At 44.5% G+C, this 15,105-nt stretch overlaps 1 protein-coding gene across 3 annotated transcripts in view; it reads left to right on the top strand.

Annotated features, from left to right (window-relative positions):
- Positions 1 to 13,702, top strand: part of LOC143301204 (phosphonopyruvate decarboxylase-like) — a 35,832-nt gene extending 22,130 nt beyond the window's left edge. For all 3 annotated transcript variants that reach the window (XM_076615328.1, XM_076615327.1, XM_076615326.1), the window contains exons 6-11: positions 2,025 to 2,080; positions 4,430 to 4,536; positions 5,949 to 6,059; positions 9,965 to 10,070; positions 11,776 to 11,976; positions 13,405 to 13,702. In XM_076615328.1, the coding sequence (XP_076471443.1) occupies positions 2,025 to 2,080; positions 4,430 to 4,536; positions 5,949 to 6,059; positions 9,965 to 10,070; positions 11,776 to 11,976; positions 13,405 to 13,581 (758 nt within the window). In that variant the 3' untranslated portion in view covers positions 13,582 to 13,702. The remainder of the gene's footprint in view (positions 1 to 2,024; positions 2,081 to 4,429; positions 4,537 to 5,948; positions 6,060 to 9,964; positions 10,071 to 11,775; positions 11,977 to 13,404) is intronic.
- Positions 13,703 to 15,105: the final 1,403 nt, after the last annotated feature.

A 15,105-nucleotide genomic window follows, 5' to 3' on the forward strand; every position in this document is an offset into this window, starting at 1 on the left:
CAGGGATGAAAGAGTCAAGGATGAAGTTGGTATATTCTGTAAACTACGTTGTAAACACCCACCTCAACTTTTTGCAAATTTCACCCCTAAGTTGGAGGTGGGTGTTTACCTGGTACTTCACCTTTTAAGGGAGCCCAGTCCCTTGCTTAGTTTCACCACACAGCACTGACATGGCAACTGAAACAACCCATTGCATTATGGAGCTATGTCATGTGCTCTCTTGCTTTTTCAAGAACATGTCAACATCTCATGCAGGCGTTCTGTTTTTCATCTTATCATGGACCTGTACCGCTTTGTAAAGCATTATGGTCACACATTGAAAACTGAATTATCTTTAGTTCTAGATAATTTTCTTTCCTTTTTTTTCAGAGGGTTGTGCTTTTACAAGGTAAACACAGTTTTAACCCAAAAGGGGGGAGGGAATTTACTGGATAAAAGGTAGTTTATAAGAGCAGCATCACAAAAAACATGCTCCATCATCTGCATGTAACTGAGGTAAATAGATTAAAAAGAAAGAAAAAAAAAGAAAAGCATATGTGTTGTGAAGTGAAGCACACAAGGACTTTCTTCTCTGTGATCAGAACAAACCAGACAAAAAAGACCAGTGGTTGCAGGACGAGAGATGAGGTGTTTATTCAAAAGTTTCTTTTTTTTCCTCTCTTGATATTCATTTGAATGAGTTTGATAATTGTGTATTGTAGTATATGTACAAGGTATGATGCATTATTTAAATGAAATAGATGGTGCATAGAAGGTAATTAAAGCAACATACTTTGACAAAGTGGATGATGCACAGAATGTAATGAAGGTATTAAACTCCAGCAAAATTGTTGATACATATATTTAGTATTATGATACATGGAAAGTAATATGCAAAATGGATGATGCATAGAGTGTGACAAAACTGATGATGGATGATACGTAGAATGGATGGAAAATGATATGCTCATATGAAAATGATGATAAATGCAATGTATGGAAAGTAATATGTACTCCCATGAAATGGATGCTGCACAGACTGTTTGGAAAATCAGCCACTCTTGTACAGGATAAAAAATATAGCTTTGATTATCCATAAAACATGGAAAAGTGTCTTTCAGCTGCATGCTAATTATAAATAAAACATCTGCATGCATTTGAAATACCTTACTGCCATTATTCATTGATCATAAACATTGTACAAAATAATTTAATACGTATTAAAAAATGATGCCAAATTTTATCATAGTATAGCTAGAAAAGTCAAGCAGAGGCATACACAAGATCCTGTTGTTTATTGTCCAGCAGACCACAGGAGTCCCCTGGGGCAGGACCAGCAGTCAGAGAAGTCTGGAAAAGTCTTGGAAAAATGACCAGAACCATTCTAGGGCTGGAAAAGTCTTGGAAAAATGACCAGAACCATTCTAGGGCTGGAAAAGTCTTGGAAAAATGACCAGATCCATTCTAGGGCTGGAAAAGTCTTGGAAAAATGACCAGAACCATTCTAGGGCTGGAAAAGTCTTGGAAAAATGACCAGAACCATTCTAGGGCTGGAAAAGTCTTGGAATTTTAATAAAACCTTCGATCAGTACCATTCAGCAAAGAGCCAAATACATTTAAGAAAACAAACAAACAAACAACGGACCAAAAAGTGATGAAAATTGAACATTGATGCCAGGATATCTGCTGATCTTTTTTGTCAGCAGTACAGCAGATGAATTTTTTTAGTCGGTTTGGGTTTGGTAAGGAAAATATTCAATCTGTTGTGTAAAACGTCTGGAAACAAAACAGAATTTTGATTGTTTACATATGTGGGAACCTAGTGTTTTGTGGTGCCTAAACAGTGGATAGAAGACAGTGATGATCATCCTCTGGTGCTCATGTCATAGTGTTAGACAGCAGAGTGAGATGACCATTGTCGGCATGACATTGTGCCCACTGCTCTTACTGTACAGTATAGTGGTTGCAGTCTCTCTGAGCCTAATGTGTATGTTTTTGCCCAAGTGACACTGCACTTTATTCACCACTGGATGTTGTGTTGGCAGAGAGCATGGAGATACCCACGCAGATTTTGCCCCAGGATGAGGGAGACATGAGGAAGGTGAGGAGTTTTTACAAATTTTTTATTGATACTAATAATGTGCCTATCTTCTGCCAGACACCTTCTTCTTCTTCTGCGATCGTGGGCTGCAACTCCCAAGTTCACTCGTATACACATGAGTGGGATTTTACATGTATGACCGTTTTTACCTCGCCATGTAGGCAGCCATACTCCGCTTTCGGGGGTGTGCATGCTGGGTATGTTCTTGTTTCCATAACCCACCAAACGCTGACATGGATTACAGGATCTTTAACGTGCATATTTGATCTTCTGCTTGCATATACACATGAAGGGGGTTCAGGCACTAGCAGGTCTGCACATATGTTGACCTAGGAGATCGGAAAAATCTCCACCCTTAACCCACCAGGCGCCGTTACCGTGATTCAAACTCGGGACCCTCAGATTGAAAGTCCAACGCTTTAACCACTCGGCTATTGTGCCCGTCAGCATGCCAGACACCAAACTCTAAGCACTTCACAAACAGTCATTTGCACAGCAGCTGTGTCGAACCAACTGACAGCTGCCTTTAGGCGCTGATCATTTGTTTTCTGTCATTCAAGCAGGCTTCAGTCATGTGCACACACACACACATGGACGCCATGAAGTTGTCTGACTAAAGAGCACTTCTACAGATAAAATACCCTGAAGCTCTCAAAGTTTGGAATTAGCTTGGGAAGTAGAAACCTTTTTCTTACTGTCAGTTTTGGCCTAAAAGGTGCTTCTGTGTATGAAAGCGCAGCTGTGAAAAAACCCCAGAGGAAAGCCTTCAAGGCTTACACAGTATTCCTGTATACAATAACAGAACTGGGAGGTATATACATAATGATCAAAATCATATTTTTTGCTTACCATCAGAAATGAGTGTTGAATGTTTACTGGAAAAGTGGCTACTCTAGCTTTAGCTTGCCACATCATTTGGTATTTCATTTATTTTATGATCATGATATAGATAGATCTGTCAAACTTTCTCTGTCTTCATCACAAATTTTTGGCTTTGATAAATTGTAACAAGATGGCCAACCACATTTTTGGGTATAATATACAGGATATTCAGTCCAGACAAGCCCAGTTCTTTCAGCAAAATGATGATAGGTGGAGTGGACGCGTTCTTGATCTCCCACTCTAACAGTGCAGACTGACAGACCAGTCAGTACCTGTCTCTTTGATCCAAGCTGACACATCCTGGCTGGCCTTTTCTTTTCTTTTCTGTTTTCTTTCTTTTTTTTTTAATTTTTTTTTTACTGGAGAATAAACTGATAAACATTCCAGAACTAAACAAAAAGAAAGACAGGGAAAAGCCTCAAATGATTTGTTCTGAAGAAATAACATACTGACTCAATATAAATCAGTTCCTGAAGTAGAACAAGCAAACTGTGGCATGTACCATCCCCCCACTTCTTCCTGCAGCATCTGACATCACCACGCCTGCACCCAGCCCACAGTCATTTGGTTTTAACAGTGTTGTCTTTCAAAATGTCACAGTACAATGAATTCAACAGGGCCAGAAAAAAGTCCTACTTTAAGCCCGCTCGTGATGTACATACACACACATTAACTATGTGAAGGATGAATGTGCAGGTACACTTTGAGCTCTCTAGTGATGTACATACACACACATTAACTATGTAAAGGATGTCTTTGCAGGTACACTTTGAGCTCTCTAGTGATGTACATACACACACACTAACTATGTAAAGGATGTCTTTGCAGGTACACTTTGAGCTCTCTAGTGATGTACATACACACACACTAACTATGTAAAGGATGTCTTTGCAGGCACAAAGAAAGGAAGAACAATACAGCTGACAGATGGAAAATGAAGGGGAGGCATGTGATGAAGAGGGGAAAGTGGATCATCAATGCCAGAAAGAAATTGGGCTTTGTGTGCCTAGAGATGTCTATGTGACAGTCTTACTCCCTTCTGCTGAACCTGGGCTTTGAAGTGACAAACAGTCACAACAATATGATATCCTTCATGTTGTAGTGAGTTGAATAACAGAAATAAATTTAATTCCTCACCCCTCCACCCCACATCCCAGTTCTTCTGCAGTCTTCTTCCCTGTCTTCACCCCTCCATTCCACTGACCTACTGACAGGAATTACAGCATCGTCATCATCAATGCTGGCAGCAGCACTGCCACTGTCACCACACTGCATTCAACCTTTGTCAGTTATCATCATTGACATCATCATTACCGTCACCACCATCATCATCATTGTCATCGCCTTAGTAGTTGGTGTCATCAGCCATCATCTTCATTGTTATTGTTGTCATCGCCATTGTCATCATCATCACCATCTGCATCACTCATGACCAGTGTGACTGCAGTGTGGGTGGTCTGCATGCAGGTCCTTCTGGAAGCCAAACAACACTTTGCGGAGAAGAAAGCGCCATACGCTTTGTTGGTGAAGAGCAAGACTTTCTCCTCCTGCAAGCTGCCTTCAGAACCTCCGCTGTGAGACTTTCTGTCTGCCACGGTCTTTACATTATGTGCCAGCATGTGGCCCACCCACACACACCAACACGGCCAGAAAACAGGAGTTGTGGTTCACTTGTTGCATTCAGGCCAGGCTAGATGGGAAGCAATTCTGGGTTGCAAAAGCAACTGTATTCCCTGGGAGAGCATGTTGCTCCTGTGCTGTTCTGTCCTCTTTTTTTTTTTTCTTTTTTTGTGACTACTTGTGTATTTGTTTTACTTTCTAGTGACTTCTTGTGTATTTGTTTTACTTTTTAGTGACTACTTGTGTATTTGTTTTACTTTTTAGTGACTACTTGTGTATTTGTTTTACTTTTTAGTGACTACTTGTGTATTTGTTTTACTTTTTATTGTCTTCTTGTGTATTTATTTTGCTATCAAAATGGAATTTTCCACAGAATTTTGACAGAGACAGACCCTTTATTGCTGTGGGTTCTTTTACTGCACTAACTGCATGCTGAACTCAGGACGTTGGTTTATCATCTTATGTGATACACTAGCACCCAGACCACCACTCAAGGTCCAGTGGAGGGGAGAGTAGAAATCTTCATCCAGTGTTAGACTGGAACCTGTTGACGCTACTGCTAGGCCACTGGAATGTTAGCAGGGTTCAGTTTGTTTAGCGTTAAGAATTTTCCAGATTTGTGGAGTTGACACAAACTGAGGAAATTTCTTGATATTAAGTAAACTTGATATTGAAGATCGCCTGTGCAACCCAGCAAAGATGTGCTGTTCAATGTGTGAAATCAAGAACTTGGCAAAGCTTCCATTTCATCAGTTGCGATGTTACAGCCAGTGATTTCATACACCTTTCTTCAGTTTTTTGTTTACCACTGCTATCATCTTTTTCTTGTGGACAAAAGTCTGCTCGTAGCAAATTGTGTGTGTGTGTGTGTGTGTTTGTGTGTGTGTGTGTGTGAAATCAAGTCATTTGGCTTAAATAGTGGAGTGGTTTATAACCTGTAAATTGTGCATTAGGAGCTTATTGAATAAAAGGAAACTTCAAGTAGTATGCCTGAAGCCTGTTTTTTCTCTGTGTATGCCCATTGTTTACTTTGATATCTTTTCACTGTCAGTGATATAAGACGATGAGAGGAATGGGGAGAAAATGCTCAGGAGGGAAAAAAAGACACTTTTCACATATGTGAGTGGGTTGTGTGTGTATAATTATACACAGTATTCATATGTGTGTGTGTTTTCCTGTGTCAGAAAATATCAATTCGTAAAGTCTGGTGTTAGTCAATGAAAATAACTGGTCTTTGGTATGTGCATGTATGTGCACATACCTGTAACTAGTAACAATTTTCAGTTTGTATTTGTACTTCCATCTCCAAATACACCACATGATATTAGAAAAAGAGAAATGAGAGAGGTGCATTATGGGCTGGCAGTTACCCCCTGCGGCGTGAAGAGGCGCTGTCGAAGGTGGTCGGCTGTCTGGCACCCAAGGACGCCATCGTCAGCTCTACTGGCATGCTGTCCCGTGAGCTGTTTGAATACAGGTACAGACATGGCAGCACTCGTTCTTCTTGTTCTTGTTCTTCTTTGTTCTGCTTGTTCTTGTTCTGCTTTTTCTTCAGACTATCAGGCATGAGATTTTTCCCTTGTTCTTCTTTGTTCTGCTTGTTCTTGTTCTGCTTTTTCTTCAGACTATCAGGCATGAGATTTTTCCGACTAAAGTAGGATTTCCGACCGAAAATTGGCTCCAGAGGTCATTTTTGAGATTCATGTAAATCCGTTGAGAAACTCGAAGGGGTGGGGGTGGGGGTGGGGGGGGGGGGGGGGGTGAGGTTTTTCCGACTGATGAAGGTTGCATGATTGTTGTCTGACCCATCGACAAGACAGACCCACAGTGTTTGCCAAAATGCCTCATGTTTTGATAAGAGAACCAATTTAGAATAAGTGTTCCATTGCTCCTGTCATTAGTTAGCTTATCCATATTCGGTCGTGATTAAACAACTTCCGCTCGTGGGCTTCATGGAGATAGCTGATTTCGTTGGTAGTCTACAATCATTGACAAAATGAGAAAACTCACAAAGGAAAAGAAGATTTTTGCAGCAGAGATCGATAAAGGAGTGAAAAATGAGTGGAACTGGGCCTGGCAAGATGAAACCGTGAAAACAGTAGGCACCATTCACAAAATCGTCGCTGTGGGCAAGGCACGCACACACACACACACACACACACACACACACACATGTGCGCACGCAAAATACACGTAAACGTAAACGCCAGTGCGCGTGGCCTCCATCCATGTCAAGCCCCTAGGGCTGTGGGTACATCTGCTTGACCCTCTGTTCATTCAGCAAAAGCTGCAAAGGTCTGCCACTTTATGCACAAGTAACATTGTTGCGATTGAAACAAACTTTGCAGCAATTGACCTCAGTGCTTTTTCTGACACAGCCGATGCTGCGGTAGACAGTTCATGGCAAGAGTCAGTTCAAGGATGCGTCTTTGGGTGTGTTGCTCTAATTACCTGACCAACACTGCAAGTGTCTGTATCTCTCGGGCCTGGTTAACGCCGGGATATCATTATGACAGGAAGCGTAGAGTACAGCCTTGTCACGCAGTCCCAAACCAAAATGGACCTCCATAGCAACATCGTCATCATCATCCTCCTCCTCCTCCTTCATCGTCATCAATATAAATTATAAACAAAATAGTCTCAAAGTCTGTGGCCTTTCATGCCCTGCTCTCATGGTGACCTCAGTTTCGATACCCCTCCACTTCCGTGCTTGGGGTGAGTCCTGTCAGTGTCTTCAGTGTCGGCAGATTCATGGGGGCTGTTGTTTGAGGGACGTGGTGGTGGTCTCCACTCTGGGAGGGACGCTCACTCAGTCTGGCTCCGTGACTAAGCCATTATTGTCGTTAGTAGGGGGCTTAGTAGGTGGTGTCCTAAGTACGTTAAATCAGAACAGGCACCACTGAACACCACCGAAGTGACTCAGCAGCAGTGCCTGGTCTCTTCTGGTGTGTGGCCTCCTGGTGACCTAACATCGATGGTTCCCTGTGGACTGCTGACGCTGGAACTGCGAAGGACGAACCCAGGTGTGGCTGTGTATGGGGGAATCTAAATGAACGGCGTGGGAGTAATGCCACTGAAACAGTACAGATGATGGGGCATCAAAAAAAAAAAAAAGAAAAAAAAGAAAAGAAAAAGAAAACACACACACACACACTCAGAGAATTGTATTTAAAGCAATGCACATACATGCACACATACAAACTTGCACTTTTTCCTCCCACCTTCCCCTCTGTATCTTTGTCTGTCCCTCTCTCCCTCTTTCTGTCTTTCCCTGTCTCTCTCTCTCTCGTTCTGGCATATACACACAGTGTTGTATTGAAAACACTCACAGACACACACACACACACACATACACACGCACACACACACACACACACACACGCACACACACACACACACCCACACACCAAGAGATAGATCTATTGAATTTGAAAGCAGTGTATACACATGCACAAACACAACTTGCATTCTTTCCTCTCACCTTCCCACCTCTCTCTCTTTCTCTTGTTTTTTGTTTTTTGTTTTTATTTCTCACTACATGCCATTACTTTGAATGGATGGTCGAACTGCACTTTGTTGCACAGGTTGATTGATTTCGTTTTGGCTTTGGTTTTCATCAATATTAGTACTATTGATGCATGTTGTTATTTGTATTATGAACCCCCATGTCATTAGGGCTGTAAAGCTATTGACATTAAAGTGTTCAGTGTTCAGTGTTCTCTGTCTGCCTCTCTCTCTCTTGTTTACACACAGTTGATTTGAAATCACCCATACACACGTGTGCGCGTGTACACACTCTCTTGCTTGCTCTCTCTCTCTCTTTCTTTCTCCCTCATACACAGAGTTTAGTTGAACACACACACACACACACACACACACACACACACAGGTGAACCAGGCTGGGGAACTCTCAGCGGATGGGATCCGCTATTTTCAGCAGAATAGCAGTTGATTTCAGAGGGAAAATAATCACTTCCCCCCCCCCCACCACCATCCTCCCCCCTCCCCCTGAACCCCCACCCTCCCAACTGCAGACTTCTCTTTCATGATTTGCTGAGGTTTCCCTCCCCTCTCTCTGAGTCTTTCCCACCAGTGGTGAGGGAGGGTGGTGGTGGAGGGGGGGGGGGATAAAACCACTGTCAGTGACTGTAGCAACTTTGGCATTGAGCTAGGACACTGTCCACTAGCTCTGGCTGAGAATCCCTGACTGCTGAAAGTGATATAACTAGTCACAAACCCACCCCCTTCTCCTTGCAGTCAGTCATTCCCCTTCCCCATTTCTTTCCTCAACCAACACACATGCCTGTCAGTGTAACAGAGACTGCAGCTGTAGAGACCAGATTGTCAGTTATATTTGTACAGAGCATTTGTACACACACACACACACACACACACACACACACACACACACACACACAGAGACACAGGCCCCCCAAACCTCTTAAAAATCACTAATTTCATTTTTGGCCATGGGGCTTTGCCCCCCCTGGACCCCAGCCGATTTTCAGAGGAAACTCTCCTGGACAATTCCCCAGCCTCACACACACACACACACACACACACAAGTAGTAAAGCAGTGCGCATACATGCACACACACGAACTTTTACTCTTTCCTCCCATGTCACCCACCCCACCCCCTTCCCTATCTCTCTGTCTGTCTGTCTCTCTTTCTCTGTCCGTCTCTCTCTCTCTTTCTCACATACACACAGAGAGTTGCATTGATAACACAAACACACACACACATGAGACAAGATGTTGAAAATCATGTCCCCAAGGCTGATTTTTACAGGTTTGAAAGCAAAAACTCTTCAGTTTAGGAAGAATTGGACTGATTTTTGGTTTCTATGGGTTGGAATACCCACTAGGCATTGGTGGCCCTCAAGTGCAGATCTTATGGTTTGAATCTGAGAAAAACCTTCAGCTTCAGGGCCCCCACCTTTCACACTCAATCACAATTTCCCAATCTCTTCCCGACTATAGACTGCATTCTTCTGCTATTTGGTGTAGTTGTTGTAACAAAGTGTTGTTTTGGGGGTGGGGTGGGGGTGGGATTTATAGTTTGACAATTTTATGATAATTCTTAATGTAAAGATTCATTCATGGCTTTTGTTGTAATAATTTGGTCTTATTTTTATAGTTTGACCATTTTGTAATGCTGTAGTATACTGACACAGTGTTCCATACATGTGTATCAACACATTGTTGTAATACCAATTCACTAATCCCTGAGTGTGTATGAACACCATAAAGACCAACTGTGCATGTATAGCCAATGGATGCTGTGAGAGATGAGGTGTGTTTTCTCTGAGAGATGAGGTGTGGGAGACGTGGTGTGAAGATGAGGTGTGCAGAGTGGAGGTGTGTTTTCTGTGTGTGGACAGAGTGATGAACAAGATGGGCCATGAGCGTGAGTTCCTGACAGTGGGGGCAATGGGCCATGCCAGCTGCATTGCCTTCACCATCGCCCTCAACAAACCCAACAGGCGGGTGTGTACACCTCACTGAACTGATGGCAGTCACTGGCCTCTCCGTGCCTTCCTTCTCTTTCATTGGCTCTTGGAATTCCTGTTTCACTGTATAAACACATGCATACAGATCATTATATACACTCATGTGCACACACACACACATGTACCCATCACGCATGCACATACACACATGGAAGAAAAAAGCTGTGGGTTTATCAGCATCACTGACATGAATCACACAAGGGGCTCAGAATACACTTTGCTGAAATGAATTGACCTTTTCTTCTGTCTTCTGACTTTTAGGCAGATTTTAATCATGTTGATGTTAGACCTGACAGGTGACCAGCCCTGAAATGGTTACTTTGCAGTCAGGGTGGGGGGTGTGGGGGAGAGAGCGGGGGAGGGGTGATGTGGAAGAGAAAAACAGAGAGAGATGGTACAGAAAAAGAGGGTGGGGGATGAGGACGGGGAAGAGAAAAACACAGAGAGATGGTACACAGAGAGATGGGGGGGGGGGGAGAGAGAGCAGGGAGACTGGGGGAGAGAGATGAGGGGGGGGGGTGGAGTGAGTGAGAAAGGGGAGGGGAGAGAATGAGAAGAATGGGAGAGAGGGAGGAGAGAGAGGGGGGAGACTGGGGGGAGAGAGATGGGGGGGGGGGGGGGGGAGTGAGAGAGAAAGGGGTAGGGAGAATGGAAGAGGGGGGAGAGAGATGGGGGTGGGGGAGTAAGAGAGAAAGGGGTTGGGAGAGGGGAGAGAGAGAGAGAGAGCGGGGAGACTGGGGGAGAAAAGTGAGGGGAGTAAGAGAGAAAGGGGTTGGGAGAGGGGAGAGAGAGAGAGAGAGCGGGGAGACTGGGGGAGAAAAGTGAGGGGAGTAAGAGAGAAAGGGGTTGGGAGAGGGGAGAGAGAGAGAGAGAGCGGGGAGACTGGGGGAGAAAAGTGAGGGGAGTAAGAGAGAAAGGGGTTGGGAGAGAGAGAGAGAGCGGGGAGACTGGGGGAGAAAAGTGAGGGGAGTAAGAGAGAAAGGGGTTGGGAGAGAGAGAGAGAGAGAGAGAGCGGGGAGACTGGGGGAGAAAAGAGGGGGGTGGGGAGTGAGAGAGAAAGGGTTAGGGAGAATGGGAGAGAGGGGAAAGAGAGAGAGCAGGGAGACTGGTGGAGAGAGATGGGGCAGGGAGGGGCGGGGGGTGAGAGAGAAAGGGTTAGGGAGAATGGGAGAGAGGGGAGAGAGAGAGAGAGCGGGGAGACTGGTGGAGAGAGATGGGGCAGGGAGGGGGGGGGGGTGAGAGAGAAAGGGAAGGGGAGAGAACAAGATGTTGACAGCTGATGTTGACTGCTGGTTAATTTGATGTTGACTGCTGGTTGATTTGAATTGATGTTGACTGCTGGTTGATTTGATTTGATGTTGACTGCTGGTAAAACTGCGGCATGGAGGTGCTGTGGCAGACTCAGTTTGGCATCAGACTCCTGATCCAGTGTTCACCAGTTGTCAGGGTTGAAGGTCTCATTTCATTGATGATGTGTCCTTGGGGAAAGGCATTTTTACTGTGATTTTCCTCACTCCACCTGGGTACTCCAATGGGTACCTGACTTTAACCGGGAACGGTTCCAGTGGTGGAAGGGCAGGATTGGGTCCTGCCTTATTATACACCAGGCCCTGGACACAGTGGATGTGAATTCTCTGCCCTGATAAAATGCTGAGACCTTTAACCTGTAAGAAATGTGGCAGATTTTTGCTCTGGATGGTGACGGGGCGCTGTTGATGCACATGGGATCCCTGGCCACCATCGGTCAGCGCGGCCCTCCCAACTTCCGGCACATCGTCTTCAACAACGGCACCCACGACTCCGTGGGGGGGCAGCCGACAGAGGCTGGGCGCCATGACAGTTTCTCCATCACAGACATGGCTCTGGCCTGTGGCTACAGGCAGGTCAGTACTCCGTCGTTACAGTTTCTCCATCACAGACATGACTCTGGCCTGTGGCTACAGACAGGTCAGTACTCCGTCGTTACAGTTTCTCCATCACAGACATGACTCTGGCCTGTGGCTACAGACAGGTCAGTACTCCGTCGTTACAGTTTCTCCATCACAGACATGACTGGCCTGTAGCTACAGGCAGGTGAGTACTACATCGTTACTTTCATTGACCCCTTGACTGATGCTGACCACTATACTCATCAGTCAAGGCTGTGATCTCATCATAATAAACTTGAGCTTTAGAGTCAGGATTTTGGTCACCAGTCTTAATATGGACTTCTCTTAGGATGCCATCACTTCTGTTAAGCAGAATCAAATTCACTACTTAAAAGCACACAGAAAGTAATGATTGTGCTTCTGATTGATTGATTGATATGGATACTTAAATAGTGCCTATCCTTGGTCAGAGACCAAGCTGTAAGCGCTTTACAAACACGGGGTTATTTACACAACAGGCTGCCTACCTGGGTAGAGCTGACTGACTGCTGCCATTGGGCGTTCATCATTCGTTTCCCGTGTCATTCAATCAGATTTCATGCACGCACACATGCGCACTCAGACAAACATGTAACATTTAACATTTTACATGTATGACCGTTTTTATTTATTTTCCCCCCGCTATGTAGGCAGCCATACTCCATTTTCAGGGGTGTGCATGCTGAGTATGTTCTTGTTTCCATAACCCACTGAACGCTGACATGGATTACAGGATCTTTAATGTGCGTATTTGATCTTATGCGTGCGTATACACAGGAAGGGGGTTCAGGCACTGGCAGGTCTGCACATATGTTGATGTGGGAGATAGGAAAAATCTCCACCCTTTACCCACCAGGCGCTGATACCGAGTTTCGAACCTGGGACTCTCAGATTGAAAGTCCAATGCTTTAACCATTAGGCTGTTGCGCCCGTTCATGCCACTCTGATCTCATTTCACGAAGGCTCAGCAGTGAAGGGCGTAACCTGCTTTCTAGTTTAATAGTATCAAAAATGTAATCTAGTAATAGAAAAGTTTCATTTCTTGAAACAGTTTTAACAACTCAACACTACACAATACAGTACAGCATGGCTTGGCTTGGCAGTGCAGAGCATGGTACAACATAACAACATGGCGACACAAAACAGCACAGTACAACACAATATAACTCGGTAAGAGGTAGACTGAAATAATACATGAGATAGAACAGAGTCACAGTACAACTCGTGTGGCACATCACAACACAGCACAGTGCAACACAACACAGCACAGCATAGCATAACACAGCACAGCATAACAATCAACACAACACTGTACTACAACACACCAGCACAGTACTGTTGATTACCAACACACCGCTTCATGTCGGACTCCACACACCTGACTTTGCTTCTTCTCTCACTCAGGCATTCTGCGTGAGCACCGCTGATGAGATTGAGGAAGGCATGCAGCGCCTGATGGACCAGCCGGGACCCGTTCTGATGGAGGTGAAGATCTGCATCGGCTCCCGCTCTGACCTGGGTCGACCCACACGCACCACCCACGAAAACAAAGAGGACTTCATGAGGTTCCTGCAGAGCTGATCACATGGGAGATCAGCAGAAGTTTTGACTGTCGGGACAGAGTCACTGTTTTGACTGTCAGGACAGAGTCACTGTTTTGACTGTCAGGACAGAGTCACTGTTTTGACTGTGAGGACAGAGTCACTGTTTTGACTGTCAGGACAAAGTCATTGACTGTTAGGACAGAGTCACTGTTTTGACTGTCGGGACAGAGTCACTGTTTTGACTGTCAGGACAGAGTCACTGTTTTGACTGTCAGGACAGAGTCATTGACTGTCAGGACAGAGTCACTGTTTTGACTGTCAGGACAGAGTCATTGACTGTCAGGACAGAGTCACTGTTTTGACTGTCAGGACAGAGTCACTGTTTTGACTGTTAGGACAGAGTCATTGACTGTTAGGACAGAGTCATCGACTGTTAGGATAGAGTCATTGACTGTTAGGACAGAGTCACTGTTTTGTCTGTTAGGACAGAGTCATCGACTGTTAGGATAGAGTCACTGTTTTGTCTGTTAGGACAGAGACATCGACAGTTAGGATAGAGTCATTGACTGTTAGGATAGAGTCATTGACTGTTAGGATAGAGTCACTGTTTTGTCTGTTAGGACAGAGACATCGACAGTTAGGATAGAGTCATTGACTGTTAGGATAGAGTCATTGACTGTTAGTATAGAGTCACTGTTTTGTCTGTTAGGACAGAGTCATCGACCGTTAGGACAGAGTCACTATTTTGTCTGTTAGGACAGAGACATCGACCGTTAGGACAGAGTCACTATTCTTAGGACAGAGTCATTGACTGTTAGGACAGAGTCATCAGAGTCATCGACCGTTAGGACAGAGTCACTATTTTGTCTGTTAGGACAGAGTCATCGACCGTTAGGACAGAGTCACTATTTTGACTGTTAGGACAGAGTCATAGACTGTTAGGACAGAGTCACTGTTTTGTCTGTTAGGACAGAGTCATTGACTGTTAGGACAGAGTCATCGACTGTTAGGACAGAGTCATTGACTGTTAGGATAGAGTCATTGACTGTTAGGACAGAGTCACTGTTTTGTCTGTTAGGACAGAGTCATTGATTGTTAGGACAGAGTCATTGACTGTTAGGACAGAGTCATTGACTGTTAGGACAGAGTCACTGTTTTGTCTGTTAGGACAGAGTCATTGACTGTTAGGACAGAGTCATTGACTGTTAGGACAGAGTCATTGACTGTTAGGACAGAGTCACTGTTTTGTCTGTTAGGACAGAGTCATTGACTGTTAGGACAGAGTCATTGACTGTTAGGACAGAGTCATTGACTGTTAGGATAGAGTCATTGACTGTTAGGACAGAGTCACTGTTTTGTCTGTTAGGACAGAGTCATCGACTGTTAGGACAGAGTCATTGACTGTTAGGACAGAGTCATTGACTGTTAGGACAGAGTCACTGTTTTGTCTGTTAGGACAGAGTCATTGACTGTTAGGATAGAGTCATTGACTGTTAGGACAGAGTCACTGTTTTGTCTGTTAGGACAGAGTCATTGACTGTTAGGGCAGAGTCATCAACTG

Source organism: Babylonia areolata, chromosome 27, assembly GCF_041734735.1.
Source record: "Babylonia areolata isolate BAREFJ2019XMU chromosome 27, ASM4173473v1, whole genome shotgun sequence".
Classification (NCBI taxonomy): domain Eukaryota; kingdom Metazoa; phylum Mollusca; class Gastropoda; order Neogastropoda; family Buccinidae; genus Babylonia; species Babylonia areolata.